At 37.6% G+C, this 23,005-nt stretch overlaps 1 protein-coding gene across 7 annotated transcripts in view; it reads right to left on the bottom strand.

Moving 5' to 3' along the window:
- The window catches only part of BTRC (beta-transducin repeat containing E3 ubiquitin protein ligase), a 180,320-nt gene that overhangs the window by 104,256 nt on the left and 53,059 nt on the right, over nucleotides 1–23,005 (bottom strand). For 5 of the 7 annotated variants that reach the window (XM_019813740.3, XM_019813741.3, XM_003994340.6 and 2 more), the window contains exon 2: nucleotides 13,227–13,334. The exons of the other annotated variants lie outside the window; for them this stretch is intronic. In XM_019813740.3, coding sequence (XP_019669299.1) covers nucleotides 13,227–13,334 — 108 coding nt within the window. The remainder of the gene's footprint in view (nucleotides 1–13,226; nucleotides 13,335–23,005) is intronic. 7 annotated transcript variants of the gene reach the window in all.

The following is a 23,005-nucleotide window of genomic DNA, read 5'->3' as shown; positions in this document are numbered from 1 at the left end:
TTACATGTTAAGAAACAGGCACTCCCCCCCAAAAAACACGGCTCATGCAAAGGGTAGAAATTGCAATGAACAATAGCAACTATTTTTTAGTAAAACTGATCATGTGTTTTCATTCAAATATAAAACTTTCCATGCTATACGAAAGCTTTATATTTACTAGTTGGAAATAGTGCTCTCTCTATATTCATGTGTGTGTGAAACATGAAAACAAAACAAGTACTTATCTCTTTACTCTTTCTTTTCTGTTTATGACCTCTAACACAAAAAAATTAAACCAAATCAGGCTAAGACCTGAACTTTTTGCTGAAGGATCATATAAGAAAATGGATATACTCTTTTTTAATGTCAGTTTTACAGGACACAAAATTCCAATTTAATTCATATCAAGGCACAGATACTAGGTTTGCAACAAAGGTCTTAAGGATTTGAATGGTACACCTGAGAACTTTAAAAGGCGGATGACAGATAACCCAACAGGGGAAGGTACGCTGCAACATGCTGTTCCATAATGATGTACTACATCCTAGACCCAAATAACTATTTCAAAATATAACAGACTTGGTCTCCAGAGGGCTGGGACAGAGAATATAGAAAATCTCAAAGCTACTCAACATCACTCTTAGGAAAAACAAAACTCATGGGTATCACCTCCCAATAGTAAAGTATTGCAATTCTTAGAGGCCTATGCAGCTAAACAAGTAAAGAGATGGGTCCCCCCTCCACCCCCCACCATGAGGCTGTCATAAATAACCTGGGTTTCTCTCTTCATGAAAAATGACCAAAAAAGTTTCCTGAATGCTGCCTATGTACCAAGACTGCATATCTTGACAGTCCACATAAAATACCAAGTCTAGAAACTAACACAAGGAAGGACAGCAAGACAATAAAACACTACCACACAAAGCAGAATAGTGAAAGAAGGTACAAATAGCTGTGGCAGTCACAAACCAACCAACAATGATTCCTGAAGAACACAGAAAGAACTCCTGTGATACTATGGCCTCTACTCAGCACAAAAAGGAGAATAACAAGAAGGTAATCTTGGAATGTAAAGAAAGTAATACATACTTCTTCAGAGGATACAGGTGAGTCTTAACTGCCCATAGCAAGAATTTGTCTGATAAGGACAGTACATCCACAGAGGCTCCCATCACCCTTAAAGGTTTCATCAATTCCTTCCTCCAGTCTGTGCTTCTTACACTGAGGCAACCCCAGGCCCCTTGGCATACCTGTACTCTCCCTTCTGCCATTAGAGGTCATGTTGAATTTAGAGCAATTAGGGAAAATCCAACATTATTTAACATAAAGGGTAAGCCCACTTTATGAAGAGTTTACTTTTTCAGAACCATTAGGGAAAAAAATTTTTTAAAGGAAATGATTGTCTCACAATAAAATGATTTTGATTTGGTTTACTCTAAACATTAGATAATTTTGCACATTAGCCTGTAAATGAACATTACCAGCATCACAAGCATGTCAAAATACTCAGCAATGGAGGAATCTATTATAACAAAACTTGAAATAACTGGAGTATTTAAATAACCAAAGTGGGCATCTTAAAAGACAAATCGATCCATGGGCACCTGGCTAGCTCAGTCGGTTAAGCATCTGACTTCAGCTCAGGTCAAGAGCTCACGGTCTGTGAGTGAGTTCGAGCCCCGCGTCGAGCTCTGTGCTGACAGCTCAGAGCCTGGAGCCTGTTTGGGATTCTGTGTCTCCCTCTCTCTCTACCTCTCCCTCCCGCCCTTCCTTTCTCTCTCTCTCTCTCTCTCAAAAATAAATTAAAAAAAAAAATTTGGGGGGCGCCTGGGTGGCGCAGTCGGTTAAGCGTCCAACTTCAGCCAGGTCACGATCTCGCGGTCCGTGAGTTCGAGCCCCGCGTCGGCTCTGGGCTGATGGCTCAGAGCCTGGAGCCTGTTTCCGATTCTGTGTCTCCCTCTCTCTCTGCCCCTCCCCCGTTCATGCTCTGTCTCTCTCTGTCCCAAAAATAAATAAATGTTGAAAAATTTAAAAAAAAAAAAAATTTTTTTTTTAAAAAGACAAATCAGTCCTAATGATTCCTCCAAGAAAACCTATTTCCAGGATAGAGTAAAATGCAGCAAACTCAGTTTATCTCTCCTTTTCTTAGTGAAATTCATACAAACTTTGAAAAGGGTAGAAGCTGAACAGTAAATTCCAATGTTAGCTAAAATGTTTTAAAATCTATAATTATACTTTATTTTTAAGAAATGATCTTCAATAATATATTTCCAACATCTTGCACATGTACTTTAATTTTGTGCCTCATCAAGCCTGAAGGGTCACTTTCAGTATGCTTGATGAATTCTACCTTCTCTAGACTGTTGTTTATCACTACTATCATTATTTTAATTTTCCCAGCGTCTATTCTTCATAAAATAAGGATAAATTCAATAAAATAGTCAAATAATTGTTCAAACATACACTGCTGTGTTGATAAAGATGTTGAATCATCGAAACCAAACTGTTTACTGGCTGGCATTGGCAGTGCCACTATTTAATAGCTGGAAATGTGCATTTGTTCATCAACAAGAGTCCAAATTCAGCATACAAAATCCAATTCAGAGGGGATCATCATAGTGTGAGTTGTATGAAAGCCAAATGTATAAAATTTGAAGACTACCCATAAATCAGATTCAGCGTGTTTTCCTTTTTTCCATGTAAATGTGTGGTCTTTGAAATGTTTAATTATCATGACTTCTTTCTGAATGCACAACAGTAGTGTGTATGTATGTGTAGGTACCACTGGCAATTCAATGCTTTCACTTCTCCCACTTTATATATGTTATTTGATAGTTTTCTTCAAATTATTTAAGTCATTTGTTCCGCAAAAAATCCTAAAGCACATACTTTGTTTCAAGCACTGTACTTGACATTGAAAATATGAAATGAACATAATCCTACTCTCAAGAAACTCAGTCTAGTGAGGGAACAACTGCAAAAGCTTATCAGTGCTATGACAGAGGTATCCATTGTATGCCCTGGGTACAGATGCTCCAACAAGATTAAGGGGGAGGGTGAAAAGATCAGTGAGGACCTTTATCCTAGAGGTAAAACTACTTGAGTTGAATCATGAAGATTAGTAAGTAGTCAGGTAGATAAACGTGGGAGGTAGGAGTTACTTAGGGAGGACAGGTGTTTTCTGTAGGGTTCTCCAGGTAGAACAGAACACGCAAAGACACGGGTATATAGAAGAGAACACAGCACTTTTGGAGAACTGTAAATTTGAAATGGCTAAGAATTACATGAGAGGAAAGTGGTGGCAAGCCAATCAATTAAGCCAACTTCAAACTACGTTCAACTTACAAACATGTAAGCAACTGGCCATGAGATAAAAACTGACCAAAATCAATGTAACCAGCTGATAAATGTAGAATTTGAACAAGAATATGACATAGTTAAAATCTGGAAAGTATTAGTTTCAATAAAGTGGTAATATCCACAAGGACACTTAAAACATTTCTTTTCTGTGGCACAAAACCAGACACTCAAACCAATGAAATAGAATAGAGAACCCAGAAATAGACCCACAAACGTATGGCCAACTAATCTTTGACAAAGCAGGAAAGACTATCCAATGGAATAAAGACAGTCTCTTCAGCAAGTGGTGCTGGGAAAACTGGACAGCGATAAGCAGAAAAATGAACCTCAACCACTTTCTTACACCACACACAAAAATAAACTCAAAATGGATGAAAGACCTAAATATAAGACCAGAAGCCATCAAAATTCTCAAGGAAAAAGCAGGCAAAAACCTCTTTGATCTTGGCCGCAGCAACTTCTTACTCAACATGTCTCTGGAGGCAAGGGAAACAAAAGCAAAAATGAACTATTGGGACCTCATCAAAATAAAAAGCTTCTGCAGAGTGAAGGAAACAATCAGCAAAACTAAGAGGCAACCAACAGAATGGGAGAAGATATTTGCAAATGACATATCACATAAAGGGTTAGTATCCAAAATCTATAAAGAACGTATCAAACTCAACACCCAAAAAACAAATAATCTAGTAAAGAAATGGGCAAAAGACATGAATAGTACACTTCTCCAAAAAAGATATCCAGATGGCTGATCGGCACATGAAAAAATGCTCAACATCACTCATCATCAGGGAAATAAAAATCAAAACCACAATGAGATACCACCTCACACCTGTCAGAATGGCTAACATTAACAACTCAGGCAACAACAGATGTTGGCGAGGATGCGGAGAAAGATCTCTTTTGCCCTGCTGGTGGGAATGCAAACTGGTGCAGCTTCTCTGGAATACAGTATGGAGATTCCTCAAAAAACTAAAAATAGAACTACCCTATGACCCAGCAATTGCACTACTAGGTATTTATCCAAGGGACACAGGTGTGCTGTTTCGAAGGGGCACATGCACCCCAATGTTTATAGCAGCACTATCAACAATAGTCAAAGTATGCAAAGAGCCCAAATGTCCATCAATGGATGGATGGATAAAGAAGATGTGGTATACATATACAAAGGAGTATTACTCAACAATCAAAAAGAATGAAATCTTGCCACTTGCAAGATGGAACATGGATGGAACTAGAGGGTATTATGCTAAGCAAAATTAGTCAGAGAAAGACAAATATCATATAACTTCACTCATATGAGGACTTTAAGACACAGAACAGATGAACACAAGGAAAGGGAAGCAAAAATAATATAAAACCAGGGAGGGGGACAAAACATAAGAGACTCATAAATATGGAGAACAAACAGGGTTACTGGAGGGATTTGGGGAGGGGGGATGGGCTAAATGGGTAAGGGGCATTAAGGAAATCTACTCCTGAAATCATTGTTGCACTATATGCTAACTAATTTGGATGTAAATAAAAATTTAAAAAATTAAAAACAAAAACAAAAACATTTCACTTCCTTTCTGCTCTGTGCTGACAGCTAGCTCAGAGCCTGGAGCCTGTCTTCAGATTCTGTGTCTCCCTCTCTCTGTCCCTCCCCTGCTCATGTTGTCTCTCTCTCTCTCAAAAATAAAACATTAAAAAAAAAAAAATTTAAAAGAAAACCATTTCCTTTCTTATTTCTACTTGTCTGTATTTTCTACAATATTAAAATTTTAATTTTTGTATTTTATAATTTTACAATAAAATGGAATAAAAAATATTTTAAAGCTAAACTGCATTTGCAAGACATGCCTGTGTGCATATATCCACAAATGGAGGTCATTCCAAACTGAAGGAAGCTAACATATGATTATCTTACAGTGCAAGGATTATGGGCGATATTTTCTTGTTTATATATTTACCAAATAATTTATATGTTCTACAACAAACAATAATTTGGTCTTATAAGTAGGGGGAAATGTGTGTCTCCCCACCCCTGCCACACACACACACAAAATAAAAGCATTTTTTATTTGCCACTACATGCTAACTCCTAATGCAAAGACTATGGCTGGGATAAACATAGGTCAAATGTCAACATATGCACAAAAAGAACCAAATTCTTTATTATACAGAAATTATGCTGTACTGAGATTATCCATATACAATGCTGTGGAGGAGGCCATCACCTAGGACTAGTAAGCATTTTTGTCATGGGAAAATTTTCCTTATGGTGTTATTTTCTGGTCAGATTTGAATGTCAGTTTACATTCAGGGTGATAATCCATATTGCCATTTAACCTCAACTATAAAATGAAGTCTTCCATACATACATATACATACACACGGACATTTTGAAAAATGCTTAATTTTCCTAGTATTGTTCCATGGTAGATGGTAAGATTTAGTGGATCTCTAAATATTCTTTTTTTTTTTTTTTTAACGTTTATTTATTTTTGAGAGACAGGGTGCGAGTGGGGAAGGGGCAGAGAGAGATAGGAAGACACAGAATCCGAAGCAGGCTCCAGGCTCTCAGCTGTCAGCACAGAGCCAGACGCGGGACTCCAACCCATGAACAGTGAGATCATGACCCGAGCTGAAGTCAGTCACCCAACCAATTGAGTTACCCACGTGCCCCAGACCTCTAAATATTCTTAAACAATAAAATACACTGTCTCTCCTAAAGTCAACCCCAAACAATTTCAACCTTTGACAAGAGACTGTTACTGATATTAAAATATTATAATGGTACATTTAGCTCAAGATTTCCCTAAAATATCATAGCTATACTTGACACCTGAAATACTGTAAGGTCATATAAATCTAGTTATATTCTTAATGTTACAATTCCTCTTCTCTTTCAATGTCTAAAGAAAATAAAGAATCTTAATTACTCAGTTATTTTTAAGCACTTTCTTTCTACTGCTCATTTTCATTTAATATCAGATCATAAGATCACCACTTGCTGAGGATGAGCAAACGATTCCACGAAATACATCCACTGTTAATCAACAGAAATCCTCTTAATTATCCATATACTTTCCAGGACAAACCAATGTAATGATGAAAATGAAAATATGTTCAAATTAACCATGTCCTCATAGAATCCATTTAAACAATATTTTCACAATCTTTTCTGTGACTAGTTTAAAATGTGTGATGTGAAATGTTAATAATCAAACCATCTCAATGTTGCCATTTCCATATGAGTTACTGAAGATAACCCAACAAACTAAATAATGACTCCAAGGCTCTTCTTCTTCTGTTGTCATTGAATTTTGACTTTGAAGGTACTTCAAACTTACTAAAGAAATGACATAATTTCAAAGAAAAAAAAATATCATGAAGCTATTACCAACTCACTTCGTTACACACATTTGGCAATATTAGTAAAATGAGTATTCCTTCGAGGATAATCACTTTGAAGAAACACTTGGCTGTCTCTCTTCTTAAGTTTTAAAATTTAAATTCCAGTTAGTTAACATACATTGTAATATTAGTTTCAGATGTAATGGTGATTCAACATTTCCATACACCACTCCTTAATCCCCATCACCTATTCAACCCATCTCCCACATCCACTTCCCCTCTGGTAACCATCAGTTTGTTCTCTTTGTATACTTAAGAGTCTGTTTCTTGGTTAGCCTCTCTCTCTTTTTCTTGCTGCTTTGTTCGTTTGTTTCTTAAATTCCACATGAGTGAAATCATATGGTATTTGTCTTTCTCTGACTTAGTTTGCTTAGCATAATACTCTCTAGCCTTTAGCTCCATCCACATCACTGCAAATGGCAAGATTTCATTCTTTTTTATGGTTGAGTAATATTCCATTGTGTGTGTGTGTGCGCGCACACTCACGCACACACACACACACATATATACACATACATACCGTATCTTCTTTATCCATTCATCAGTTGATGGACAGTTGGGCTGTTTCCATTTGACTGTCTCTTTTAAAGTTAAAAATATGCTTTATTTTATGACACAGCAATTACATTCTTTTTTTAGAAATATTTATTTATTTTTGGGAGAGCGCAGGTGAGGGAGGGGTAGAGAGAAGGGGACAGAGGATCCCAAATGGGCTCTGTGCTAACAGGCTGACAGCAGTGAGCCCGATGTGGGGTCTGAACTCATGAACCGCGAGATCATGACCTGAGCTGAAGTTTGACACTGAACAAACTGAGTCACCCAGGTGTCCCGACCCAGCAATTACATTCTTAGGCACTTACCAAGAGAAATAAAGACACATGTCCACAAAAAGACTTGTACAAACTGTATACAGTAGCTTTATACATAGTAGTCAAAAAATGGAAATAATCTAAATGTCTATCAATAAACAGATAAATTGTGGTACAATAATATAATAGAACATATTCAGCAATAAAAAAGAATAAATTACTGATAAACAACAAAATGGACAAATGTCAAAAACATATTGGTCAAAAGAAAAAAGACACAAAACAATGTATGCTATATGAGTGCATTTATATGAAGCTGAAGAACAGGAAAAAAACAATCTTAGTGGCAAATCAGAACAGTAATTGCATAGGGGGGATGAGTACTAACTGGAAAGGGATACAAAGAAACTTTCTCAGGTTATGCAAATATTCTATGTCTTGAGAATGAGGTTACATAAACGTATAAATGTCAAACTCAGTACACTTCAGATTTGTGCGTAAATTTTACATTAATAAAAATCTAAATAAGTAAAATAAAACCCAAACCAGAAAGATGTAAATGTACTAGGATTGTTTTATTCTAGTAGGAACAGAAAAGGCTTAAATCCTGCATCTTGCTAATTTGTCAGCCAGTAATATTGAGCATCTGTGCACACTGACCCTGTCATAGAATTATTGAATTAATAGAATAAAACTGGTATATAAGCTCATGTCTTCCATTTTTGCTATGTAAGACATAATAAGAAAAATAAACATTCACACCTACAGTAATATTGAGAAAAGCAAAATTTTTTCATCAATACCTGAACCAAGAGTAGGCTCCCTATGATACAAAATTGGGCATAAGGAATGAAAAAAAAATAAGAATTTATTGAACAGTATATTGCTTTATAACAAGGTGAAAACAGTGTTTGCTGAAAGTCTCCAAACCTATTCTTCTGTACATTTTCCCAATAATATAAAACTCATTCATGTGCCAGACACTGTTCTAAGGACTTAACATAACTCATTTAATGTTAACAACTGTATGAGATAAGTACTATTATTATCCCCATTTTACAGATTTAAAAAACTGAGGTACAGAGAGGTCAAGCACTTGCCCAAGGTCACACACAGACAGAGCCAAGCACAAGTCTCAAGCAGTCTGGCACCAAGGCCCAAGCTCATAACCACAACACTACAAAATAGCCTTTGGCCTGCTTTTCTAAAATGTTTCTTAAGCACCTCTTTTCTGCCTGTGCCACACAATTTCACTCCTGCAATATACTTCAAGGTCCATACACCCAATTTATTCCTGATTTTTCCAGCAAAATCACTAAATCAACATCCCTCCAATTATATTCTAGAAGTGGTAACTTACAAGGAGACTAAAAATATTTTTTAAATAGGTATTTGTTGATTTTTAATTAAGAGCTAACAGAAAGGGACGCCTGGCTGGCTCAGTCAGTATAACATGTGAGTTTTCATCTCGGGGTTGTGAGTTCCAGCTCCATGTTGGGGGTAGAGATTACTTAAAAAATAAAATCTTAAAAAACAAAAAAGAAAAAGACCAAATAGAGAAAGTCCTGAGAGTGACAGTAAATTGCAGAATTCTTTCCTACCTGACCTGAGATTCAAGACTGCTTTAGATAAAATGAAAATTTGAATTTTTTTGGTATCTTGGTGTGCAAGTCAGATGATTTTAACTTATATGCTTTAAAAAAATTTTTTTTAATGTTTATTTATTTTTTGAGACAGAGAGAGGGAGGGAAAGGGAAAATGAATGAACAGGGGATGGGCAGAGAGAAAGGAAGACACAGAATCTGAAGCTGGCTTCAGGCTCTGAGCTGTCAGCACATAGCCCAACAGGGGGCTCGAATTCATGAACTGTGAGATCAGGACCTGAGCTGAAGTTGGAGGCTTAACCGACTGAGCCACCCAGGTGCCCCTAACTTACACGATTTTTAATCGCATGTTATTTAACACTGTCTAATATAGTTCAAATCATCCCCCCAAATACTAAAAATCACTCTACAGAACACTGTGAAGGTCAACTGATAAATACAAAAGATTGCTTCTGCTTTCAAGGAATTTTCTAGCCCAACATCGCTCATATTAAACTAGGATGTGGGTCTAAACCTAGGGTCTACTGAATTCCCAATCCCTACATCCAGGGTGAGAAGAGGCATGTGGTAATAATGCAGTAGTATCTCACTGTGTTTGCCCAACCCAAAGTCACAATGACTTTTTTCTCCCTCACTTTTTCCTATTAGTTTTGTAATTTTAGCTTATATATAGGTCTATGATCCAATTTGAGTTAATTTTTATATATGGTGCAATGTAACAGTCGAGGTTCATTATTTTGCACATAGATGTCCAATTGTTCCAGCATGATTTGTTGAAAAGATTGAGACCAATGCATCTTAATGTAACAGAACACAAAAAGTGTGTACGTTTCAGATTCTATACTGTAACTCGTCTTTAAGAAATTACAACTAACTGGGGTGCCTGGGTGGCTCAGTTGGTAAAGCGTCTGACTTCAGCTCAGGTCATGATCTCATGATCCATGAGTCAGCACAGAGCCTACAGCCTGCTGCGGATTTTGGGTTTCCCTCTCTCTCTCTCTGCCCCTCCCCTGCTCGCTCTCTGTCAAAAACAAAAACAAAGAAAAAAAATAAAAAAATAATAAAGAAATTACTAACTGAAAAGGGTATTAAAGCACCCCTCTCTTTTTAAACTATATATCTGTATAAGGCTGGATACTTCATATATTTCGACCAAAACACCACAACACAACAAATTGCAGAAACAGAAATGAGAATCCAGCTGCCTTTCATTAATCCAGACATTATTTGCACTAGCATGTAACGGATTTATTACAAATACTTTAATAAGTTAATACTTAAATTTTTTCTCAGTTCTGATTTCAAATAGTGACTATCAGTACATATAACCCACATAAACAAAAGCATTCTGCTGGCCTCAATAATTTTTTAGAATGCAAAGGAGTTCCAGACCAAAACCAAACGACCACAATCTGTCTCTTCAATTACTGAAATCATCCTTGTGATAGCTAGAGTTAATACATCTAAATGGAAATCAAAACTTGTGTTTAAGTCCTTTCGACAGCTTACTGCTCTTCTTAGCATCAAGACTAACTTGGCCCACAAATCCTGTGTGATCAAACTTCCCAGTCTTTCCTAGCTCCATTCTCCTCATTCTCTAAAATAATAGTGTTTTTTCAGTAGAGGGCTTACATGCAACAAGCTCCACCAGTCCCCAGAGCCTTTGCATTGCCTCTTCCTTAAGCCTGAAATGTGTTCCCCTCCCCTCTTTTGCGTAGTTAATTGCTACTCACCCTTTAGACCTTAACTCAATCAAACATTACCTGATTTTCCTTACCCTCACCCTCAGGTTAGATCAAGTTCCTCTTTTATATTCTTACAGCTCCTCTATATTTCTGTGATAGGATTTTTCAGTTTGGGAGTTAATACTTTGAGAGTTATGTGATTTAATATAAATATAATAATCATACACATAACTATTAAATAAAATTTTGCCTATGTGCCATATGCAGTTTTTCCCAAGGTCAATAGTGCTCATTAGATTCTCAAAGTAGTCTGTAACACCTGTGTAGTGAAGGATTAACCTTACCAAAGATAGGCATGGCCTTTTCCTTTGGCTATCGGGAAGTGGTATCTAGGCTTCTGGAACTTCTTACCTAACAGAAGTGTCTTTCTTCCTGCGGCTTCTGGCCATTGGACAAATGGGATTTAGAGTGGGGGCTCTGAACCATACTTTATCAATTCCTATCCGGAGAGGAAACTGAGGCAAAAAGCATTAGTGTGACCTACAGGAGGGGCTAGAGACTAACAGTCAGCCATGCAGGCAGTTTGTAATTGAGCCCCAACAAAACTGTAGACACCAAAGACTTGGGTAAATTTCCCTAGCTGGTAATACCCTGTGTTGTACTGTCATATACTGTGGCCAGGAGGCAGTAACACCATTCCTGAATCCATGGAGATGATGACAGGAAGTTCTATATTTGGTCCCCTCTTGAATCTGCCCTATGTGTCTCTTTCCTTTGGTTAATTTTAACCTGTCTCCTCACCCTGTAATAAATTCTAAGAGCTTTCAGTGAGTTCTGTGAGTCCTTTTTAGTGAATTCTCAAGCATGAATGTGGTCAAGGGGACTCCTAAACTTGCAACTGGTGTCTGAAATGAGGGCAGTCTTGCAGTGACTATTCTCTTTGAGTTTGGAGTTTGGCTAAACTTATTACAACCCAAACAAGATTAAAAACCCACAGGTTAGACCAGGAGTTCCTCGAGAGCAGAAACTTTATCAATATGACATGTAGTAAAAAAAATTTACAATATTGAATATTGAAATAAATTGATAGGAAAGTAGCATTCTCTAACAGTAATAGCGGTAATGTTAATAATAATGAAGATGAAGATGATAAAAACAGCAACCATTTACTGCATGCCTTTACTGCAGTCTCTGTTTACAGGTGAGGAACACAAGGATTAGAGTGAAATGGCTTGCTCAAGACCATACTAGTGACAAAGACAGTATGTAAGCCCTGATCTAACTAATTTTAAGGCCTATGCACTTTCCTATATTGTATCTCCTAAGACAAGCAAAGGAAGTTTAATATTCTATTTTGCAAAGAACAAATACAAATATCTAGCATTATCACCACTAAAATTGTATCATTAAAGACTAGCAATTGTCAGCACAGTCCAAAATGTGGAACACTTAACTTTGTCTCTTCTAACTAAGATGATAGTCTACGCATTCTGATGCCTACTTATAGCTTGCCTTTGAAATTCTTCTAAATAGAATATGAGCTACAAAGGTTAAAAAACAAACCAAAAGCTAACTTGTTGTGTATTGCTATCAAATGCTAAACACAAACTGCAAATACCTGAGGTGGATAGATAACATTTCTACCAAGAAAATATATAGTACCCAGATTTGTAAGCTACGAGCATCAAGTGCTTTCTTACATTTTTCTCTACAAATTTTTCATTCTCTCTATAGATTTCTTTCACATCCTAGAACTGTTCTGCTATTCTCTAAGAAAGGCTGAAGGGAACTAGAATCTGCCAGTTCATGCAAGCCAAGCTGGACTGTTTCAAGCTAAATATTCTACTCAAAGGTCTTTAAAAGGCCTTTTCACCTTGAAACTAGACTTGTTAGTCAAGAAATAAATAAACACAGATCTTACCCCAAAATATATATATAGCTGTATAGCAACCAGGAGACACTCTGAACAGAGCACTTTTTATTTTTAGTAATCATAAGAAAAACACAACGTGTTCAGGCAACTGGCTATAATTAATTAATCAATTACATTAATTGGCTTTATGTAGGTCCAGAATAAACATTACATAATAAACACTATTTGTTGAAATTACTTTAAAATTCACTATCATACTTCCACTAGATATGAAAACAGTCAAGTTGTGCTATGTCAATTCTGGCAAACCAATCACGATAATAAAATTGTCTTAAGAGTGGAATAGTCTGAGTCTACATTAAAAAATAATAATTAAAAGAGTACTGAGTGATGTGAAATACAGGCAATATGAAGGAGAGAAAGTGAACATAAGTAGAGCACAAGAAAGAACGAGGACACGCTAATGAATCAGACATACACACTAATGCCCGCAAATAACCCACAGAGACAGAGAAAGTACCTGGAAAGCTGTGAGTGCGCCAGTCCCTGGGTTATACAGGCATCGCAGCGAAGGCATGCTGTCCGCCAGGCTGGAGCAGCCCAGCCACAGAGACCTGGGCATAGAGCACTGCAGAGAGAGGACAACTATGAGATGGGACAGTATGAGACAGGATGGCACAGATTACAGGAATTTTCAAAGCTTGGCTGAATGTAATACTCCAGTTGCAGCTGGCCTTTATGATAGAAACATATTCAAGAAACATACTACTTACAAGTTCTAACCCCAGAGAGAACCTCAAAAGGGGCACTAGTGGCCAAAAGGCAAGGGGAAAGAAAGGAGGTTACAGATCAAAGAAACAAATATCTAGTGAAAATTTTTTCTCTGTTCTTTTACGTAGGAGTCCAAAGGAAATCTACTTCTTAATCCAATAATCAATTCTTTTTCTCTCTACACCTCAACCCATCTCCCATAAATTCACCACAGGGTGAAATACTGCACAGACTAAGCAGCAAAAGGAACCCTTCATGGTAGCATTTCATTATTAGGAATGGTAAATTAGAAAACAAAATACAAGAGAAAAGTTGGTGTTTTTTAGAAGGTGGGGAGGAGGAAAAGAGAAAGTATCATACCCCCACAGCTTTGACAGCGACCAACTCTGCACAGTTTGCATATGTTTTATGTATCTTGTTAGTCTGCTATTCATTAACCGAAATGCATAGTTACCATAGCAGCTGCCTCTTCATCTTTCCAGATGGATTGGGGAGCGGGGAGGGGGGGCAACTCAAACAGAAGGGAAAACAACAAAGGAAGAGAGACAAGGATGGAAAAAGAGAAAGAAAGAGAAAAAGAGAAAGAACCCAAAAAACTTACTGGTATTAAAACCTCCTAAACAGAAAGATATGTGTGAGTATAAATATACACAGTGTATTCAGTAGCAAAAAAGAGCAGAAATGATTTTTAGTAACATTAATTAAACACTATCAGTATTACTGCTCCTATAATCTTATAAAATAATATATCTTTTAAAAGAATTTTTACATGCTTCAAGTTTCTCTAAATGTATCCCCACCGGAGGTTTGGTCCATCAACTTGGGTGCTATTACAATCTAATAGTACTAAAAAAACTAAACACCTGATCATATGTAAAAACAGGAATACATATTTTAAAATATAGCAGTCAATACACATAATATTAAACTTGAAATTATAACTTTTGAAATATTTAGTATCATGGGACTTTTTTATTCTTTTTTTTTAATGTTTATTTTCAAAAAGAGAGAGAGAGGAGACAGAGCATAAGCAGGGGAGGGACAGAGAGAGAGGGAGACACAGAATCCGAAGCAGGCTCCAGGCTCTGAGCTATCAGCACAGAGCCTGACGTGGGGCTCGAACTCATGAACAGCAAGATCATGACCTGAGCTGAAGTCGGATGCCCAACCAACTGAGCCACCCAGGTGCCCAGGACCTTTTTATTCTTAAAATACCCTAGTTGTAGAAATTAATATTAGGAAACAAAACATGGCATTTATTGCTCACACTCCCTATCATTGATATAAGAAGTGTGCAATGAAAACGACTCCAAAAAACCATCTGGTCTAGATCCTGCTTTCAGGTCATTATTTCCTCATTTTTACAATTAAGGTGACTGATACCCAGGAAAAATTGAAGTATTTATTCATGATCATGAATTTAGAAAGCAGAGAAGTAGGTACTGGAATACTGGCCTATTGCTTTTTAAGTGCCCTGCCTCCCTCCATCCATCCCTAGGTCATAATGTGGAGACATGAGACTTCAAAGAAGGGTATCTGCTAAAGGCATCACTGGATAACACACCAACCAAAATAGCTACGCTGCTTTCAACTACTACAACAATCTCCTGACTTTGTTCACTGTTCCCAATGTTCCTTCACCACAAGCTATAATCCATTCATTTTATGAAGAGCAACTAAGTAGAATAATTGTGTTCACCTTACTATCGTGTCACTCTCGCCAATAATTCATAATGGCTCCCTCTATCTACTGTAAACCCAAGCACTCTATTGATCTGATCTTTCCCTACTGCCTACATTAACACTTTCTCTGTCCTTCCAATTGGCCCTGGCACTCTAGCTAATAACTAACTTGATATTTTGTTCAAATATCCATCTTACTCCCATCCTTTGAACCTGTAATTTCCTTCTCCCTTTCACCCTACCAATGTACATCTCCCATTTACTTCAGCTCTCCTTAGAACTATTTATACTAATTTCAGTCTCATTCAGTAGGTCTCAGTAGCAGAGATTCTCATATTGTCAGAAGGCAACAGGGAGAAGAGATTAAGGGGGAGCAGGACAAAAAAAGTTTCTTTCTCCCTGAGAATCGCTGTTTTCATATTACTGCTCTACCACAGAGGTTATAAAGTTCTTCGCTAAAGTGTTTTTTTAAATAAATGATGTTAAAAAATTTCTAAGTCTAGGGGCACCTGGGTGGCTCAGTCACTGGTTGAGTGTCCAACTCTTGATTTCAACTTAGGTCATTATCTCACAGTTCGTGAATTCAAGTCCCGCAGGGGGCTCTGCACTGACAGTGCAGCGCCTGCTTCAGATTCTCTCTCTCCTTCTCTCTCTGCCCCTCCGCTGCTCACTCACTCTCTCAAAAATAAACATTTTTTTAAAAAAATTCTAAGTCAGAGGTGTCTGGGTGGCTCAGTTGGTTAAGAATCCAAATCTTGGGGCGCCTGGGTGGCGCAGTCGGTTAAGCGTCCGACTTCAGCCAGGTCACGATCTTGCAGTCCGGGAGTTCGAGCCCCGCGTCAGGCTCTGGGCTGATGGCTCAGAGCCTGGAGCCTGTTTCTGATTCTGTGTCTCCCTCTCTCTCTGCACCTCCCCCGTTCATGCTCTGTCTCTCTCTGTCCCAAAAATAAATAAACGTTGAAAAAAAAAATTAAAAAAAAAAAAAAAAAGAATCCAAATCTTGATTCCAGCTTAGGTCATGATCTCAAGGTCATGGGATTGAGTACCACATCAGGCTCGATGCTGAGTGTGGAGCCCTGCTTGGGATTTCTTCTCTCCCTCTCTTTCTCTGTCCCTCCCCTGCTCATGTTCTCTCTCTCTCTCTCTCAAAATAAAGAAATAAACATTAAAAAAAAAAAGTTAAAAAAAATGTCTAAGTCTAGGGGTACCTGGCTGGCTTAGTTGGAAGATCATGCAACTCTTGATCTCAGGGTTGTGAGTTCAAGCCCCACGTTGGGCATAGAGATTACTTAAAAAAATAAAATTTTTTAAAAAAAACTTGTAAGTCTAATTTTTTAGTCATTTATTCAACAAAGATTTATTGAGCATTTTCTTTGTACTGTTCTAGAGACCAGGGATAGAACAATGAACAAGAGACAAAAATCCATTCTAGTGACATTCTGTCAAACTTAAATTATTCTATGTTTAAAATCTTTAATGTAAGAAACAAAACCACAAAAATCCAAAAACTTGTTTTTGAGAGTTGAGAGTTTCTCTCATGGTTAACGAGAGACACTGCACATTATAAAGCAATGGGTTAAAGTTCTATGTATGCCAGGTAGAAAAGAAAGTCTCATCCTGGAGAAGGGACTGAATTTCAGAAAACTGGTAGAGTAAGGGAGAATAAAAAAGAGCGAATGAAAATACAGTAGAGGAAAAAGGAAATGGTAGAACGAAAAAGCAGTAAGCACTGGAAGACAGCTTTACTTCCCTTCGTAAGAGGTATATGGCTCATGCGCTTTATGCCACACTGAAGCCATCTGCATGATCACTTCTTTTTTATTAACTATGCATATTTGTTTGTATTTGTGAACACTCCCTGGTAAGTTTTTAAGGCACTCTTTTTGTAATGTTTTGTCTCCTTCATTTTATATTAGATCCTGGGTTATTTTTGCAGTATGTCCTTGATTAATTATTGTAACTTCCTTACTATCACTCATTCTAACACTCTTCCTTATTCATTCATCCCTATCCTCCATCGAAACTCCTAACTAAGAATTTGAAAGGACTTACCCCATCCCTTTAAACTAAAATTTCAAAATAAAATTATAATCAATAATGAAACAAAGACACCCAGAAAAGCCACTAGATATACTGGGATGATTTCTAAAACAGCATTAACTTGCAAACACCACGCAGAGGATGCATTTTCCATTATTACAAGACAATTGGTATGGGTATGAAAACGGCACTTGCATATAGTCAGATCTGAGCATTATCATAAGATTTTATACATTATAGCTCAATTTAAAAACCAATTTGAAAATTGGTTTGTATTATAACAATTAATCTTACCCATACTGGTAAATGCCACTTAAAAACATTGAGGGAAAAAAATATAATCACAAAATTAATGGAATAGGCTGTAACTTCTACTCTACCTCTTTCCCTTCTATCTTCACATTTAGGAGTATTTTCTAAATGAAGGGGGAAATCAAAAGAAATTTGGGTAACAGGTGGAAGTAAGTAACAGGTGGAAAGGAGTGTCACTTTGGTTACTATTCTTATGTATTCTATATAATTCAGGGCCATCCTGATTGGTTAATTTCTGACAAAGACCTAAGACTTCTTTTGTCCTTCAATGTTTAATATATAATCCCCTTTAAAGCTTACCTTTAAAACCCCGAAGAGCACAAATAGTTTTCTACTTGAAGTTTAGGCTGCAAAATATTTAAATTTCTAAGGTTTTCTCTCTACATTAAAAAAAATTTTTAATTAAAAAAAGCAGATTCGTGGGGCACCTGGGTAGCTCAGTTGGTTAATTGTCTGACTTAGGCTCAGGTCATGATCTCACCGTTCCTGAGTTCGAACCCCGTGTCGGGCTCTGTGCTGACAGCTCAGAGCCTGGAGGCTGCTTCAGATCCTGTGTCTCCTGCGCTTGCGCACCCACGCGCGCGCTCTCTCTCTCTCAAAAGTAAACATTAAAAAAAAAAAAAAGGCTGGTTCTAGAGACATCTTGGTGGCTCAGTCAATGAGGCATCCGACTCTTGATTTTGGCTCAGGCCATGATCTCAGGGTTTCATAAGTGAGAGCTCCACATCAGGCTCTGTGGACTGGCTGCTCAGAGCCTGCTTGGGATTCTCTCTCCTTTGCTCTCTGCCCCTTCCCCACTTGTGCTCTCTCTGTCTCTCTCAAAATAAACTTAAAAAAAAAAAAAAGGAGGTTCTAATAATTTAGAACTGCAATCTAGCAACTACATCCTCACATTTAAATATTTAATTTCTATTAACTGTTAAAGAGCTTGTGAATGACCTACTCCTTAAATGTTACTCCTATGCAATCCCAAAAGATACAACAGTTTAGATCATACATGTGCCTTCATCCTATACAAATTCAGTCCTACATAGCACATGTTTGTCTCTTCAGCTTTCTCCATTTAACCTCATTCCAACTAACTCTACTCTGCAAAATCAAAGAAAGTTGAAGGCCATAATAATTACAACTGAATTCTGTTATCCAACTGAGTAAGTTTACCAGCTTTTGAAAAGCAGACACAGCATTTTAAAAAATCCTTGAACATGTTTTCTACTACTTGGAAGAATCAGAAAGAGATTGAAATGTTGCAACAAAGGGCCTCCAGTGCTTCAAGAAGAATATACTACCGAGTGCCCTTCAGGTTCAACAGTACAAATTCATTTTCACAGAAAAACTGAAAACCTTGACTCCTCCCCCTACTTGGCTGCCTAGAGAAAAGTCACAGTTCCTCTTCACTGATAGAGAGCCCTGCAGGCAAAGGGCTGGCCTCAGCATTTACTATATGAAAGCTGAATGACAAAATCTCCTAAACTCAGGTCCCTGTTGGTCAACTTCTAGGAGTAATAGAAGCTATAATAATCAACAATAAAAAGATTGCTGCATTGAGAGTTTGTGTATCCTTAAGCCATGGAATAGAAGAATTCCCTTTTCACTACTATATCAACTAAAAAGTCAGGCCAAGAGAACTACAGTATTCCATAGGCCATGTAATAGATTCAGAATCTACCTATACAAATTCAATGATTGCCTCTTAAGAATCCCAATTTAGTTCACTCACTTTAAAAATGAAACTCTACATATCACATAGGATAGTCATATCTGCCTAGCCTTATTGCACAAGGTTGTGATAAAATTAAAATTAAAATAAGAGTACAAAAGAAAAAACATATAAATTGGCATCATTACTAAGAACAGAATTCCATGAATGTCACTTGCATTTCAAAATGTTCTGGGAAGCCATTGCGAACCGCAGACCATAGAATCAATAAATTAATCCGTCAATCAAATACTTCCTGTTCTTTACCAGAATGGATACATACGGAGTACAAGAGAAGAACCAAAATTTATCAGGCATTAATTGTGCTAGACCCTTTAAATACATTATACCATTTAATGACTACAATCCACGTCAAAGGGTTATTAATATTTCACTTTAACTCGAGAGTAAACTCGAGTTCAGAAGAGTTACAGTAACTACATGGCAATGACAGAAATAAGACCCTAATGTGTTTGTCTACCCAAACCCAAAGATTCACCACAACAACGACCTGTTCTCAAGTAGTTTACACTCTATCTTAGGGAGATAAATTAACCAACACAAACAGTAACTGCCAGGAAAAACAGAAGAACGTATTAAATTGTGTTAGACAACAGCTGCTGTATAAGTTTAATTAAAATGTAGAAAACTTCAGACACAGCCTTTAATTTTATTGTAGCACTTGTTATTATATGTAATTTAATTATATATTTGCTCCTCTATCAGCCTGTAGTCCTCAGAGAGATGAGTCATATATATATATTCTTTTAATCTCCAGTATCTGGTCATAGTAGATACTCAATAAATGTGAGCTTATGGTGAGAGATCATGGACACCTACATACCACAGAGAAAGAAACATTTTTTACTTATGGAATAGTAAAAACACTGATAAAATAACAATGGTTACTTTACTAACACCAATCTTACTAGACTGGAAGATCTTACTAGACTGGTGTTGGATAAAGCTCTTTCACAATTCATTATCTTACTTACCTGTAAAACAATCTAGCAAGGTAAATAAGATCCAGAGGGGTTAAATAAATTAACAAAAGTTGATGGGTACCTAGCAAGCAGTAAAAATGGGATTCAAAACTAGGTATTTTAGTACCTAGGATAGTCCCACATAAAAATGGCACTTAAAAAGGAATCCCACCCAGGAGGCTGTTGTAATCATCAAAGTAATGGCCATGGAGAAGATAAATGTACATCAAAAGAAAAATCAACAGGACTTAATGACCGACTATAAGGAAAGAAGGAGTACAGTCAGAAATGACTGTAAGATTTCAAATTTGAAGGACTAGAAGGACGGTGGTAGCACTGTTGGACAAGGCAGGAGGAAAGTGAGCTAGATAAGCTCAGAAATCATTAATTTGACAGGATAATACACCTCTAGTATGTAAAAATTTAGCATGAAAGCTTGGATATAAACGTGTAAGGATTACATAGATGTGGGAATCACTGAGTTCTACATAAGCACTAGGTTAAAAGCATTTGCTGTAAAAATACTAGTGAGGTTTTTTTTAAATAAAATTTCATTCCTCTTTCCTTGTCTCCTTTCCTACTTGAAAAATTCAATTCAACAGCCATCAAGTAAGAACAGGCTAAGTGGGCATCCCGCTGAGTGGTAGAAGTGGTAGCTGTAGTGACCCGATACAGGCTTTTGGAGTCCAAGTAGTATGAGAAAGGTGTCTCTGAGGGGTTAGAGGCCTGCCACAGTTTCAGAGCTCAAGCTGGGTGAGGGAAAAAATATGCACAAGACGGTGGCCTGGCAGGGGGTACCACACCCTAGGGGACTGAGAAAGGCTTCCACATGGGGGACCAGAATGGCAGGAGCAGGATGATGAGGGATGTGATGGAGCAGGGCAGGGCAGTGCAGGAAGGCAGGGCAGCAAGGGTTCCCAAAGTGAACAGAAGACATTCATTGAGAGTGGAGGGATATTGGCCCAACACTGAGTTTCAGACCCAGTGGGATAAGCAGGGTGGAGGGGCAGTGGCCCAAAACAGTGTTTCAGACCCAATGGGAGAGGAGCCCAATGCAAATAATCAGAAACCTAAAGAGTAAGGAAAACATCCACACAGAATATGAGGTGGGGAATGAAGAGCCTTCTACTATCAACGGGAGATGAGTTATATAGGAGGATTGATCAAATAAGGGGGTAGATCAAATACTGAGGATAGGAGCAAGATTTCTCATAATCAAAGTTACAAGATACATAAAAGAAAAACTGAATGAATGCTATGTTGCTGAACTACAATTAAAGATATTGTGAGCTCAAAGCTTACAGTACATGGAGAAATTTCTAGGTAAATGATGTATATGTATGTGTACATACATACACATTACAGATACAGGTTTCCACTGCTACCCAAAAGTAGAGTGTTCCTATGAAACCTTTCGTAAGCCAAAACGGCATAAAGCAAGGAAAGAATTACCATGAATTTATATGGAAACATTTTTAGTGTTCCCAGACCCCAAAAAAATAACCTCTCCTAGGATCTTCTCATACCTCACAGCACATCTTGCTAATGGACACACAAAATAAAAGGAGATAAAGCAGGGGCTCCTGGGTGGCTCAGTCGGCTAAGCGTCCGACTTCAGCTCAGGTCACGATCTCGCGGTTCGTGGGTTCAAGCCCCGCGTCGGGCTCTGTGCTGACAGCTCAGAGCCTGCAGCCTGTTTCAGATTCTGTGTCTCCCTCTCTCTCTGACCCACCCCGTTCATGCTCTATCTCTCTCTGTCTCAAAAATAAATAAACGTTAAAAAAAAATTAAAAAAAAAAAGGAGATAAAGCAAAGATGTTCACAAAGCTATGGAGGCTTGATGCTGAGATGCTGAGTATAATTCTTGGAGAAGGAGCATGACAGTGCCACTCTTACTGCTCCAGGGAATAGTACGCTCCCTCTACCACAATTGACAGCAAAACAAATACCGAATGCTACTTTTACTTGTCTCCTTTTTTCATAAAAGTGAGAATCTCCTTCAGATTTCTTTTGGTTAGTGAAAACAGGTACTAATGTAGGTCTTTTATAAAAGCAAAATGATATGAAGCAGGAGATACCTGTACACAAAAACACACCCTCCTTCTATCATTTGAGAAGGCTCACTAACTGTAACCCCCTAATAGCAATGAATACATTTAACGATCCTAAATATCACTCTCCAAGCTGCTTAGAACAATGGCTGAATCCAGGACTCGGGCAGGAAAAAGTTTAAGATGAGCAAAGAACATTTTCTCATGGTACTCAAAGGATAATGGAGACATGGCAAAATGACATGGGGCCAGTATGAAATGCTCTCACAGGATAAATTTGAGACAAATCAGATATCAAAATAATGATTATAATGGATTATAACTGTGGTAGGCAAAATGTAACATACTCCCTAATGATCCCTACTTCTTGGCATTCACAACCCTTGTGTAATCCTATCTATGCCCTTAAGTATGGGACAGCCTAATACCTTCTAAGTTACATAAAACAGTAACTTCCATCTTACTAACAGACACTACTGCCTTCTTGGCTTGGATGTATTAATGAAGCAAGTATGTCCACATGGCAAAGAACTGAGGATGGCCTCCTACCAACATCCAGCTAGGAATTGAGGCTCTCAGTCCAAGAGCCCTTAAAGAAAGGAATTCTGCAACAAACAAACAAACAAACAACAACGACAACAACAAAAAACATGTAAGCTTGTAAGTGGATCTCTCCTCAATCACGCTTTCAAATGAGACCTCAGCCCTGGCCTACCCCTTGACTACAACCTTATGAGAGATGTTGAAGCAAAGGATTTGG

The sequence above is a fragment of the Felis catus genome, chromosome D2 (genome assembly GCF_018350175.1).
Source record: "Felis catus isolate Fca126 chromosome D2, F.catus_Fca126_mat1.0, whole genome shotgun sequence".
NCBI classification, from domain to species: domain Eukaryota; kingdom Metazoa; phylum Chordata; class Mammalia; order Carnivora; family Felidae; genus Felis; species Felis catus.
This window is presented reverse-complemented; position numbering and strand designations above follow the sequence as displayed.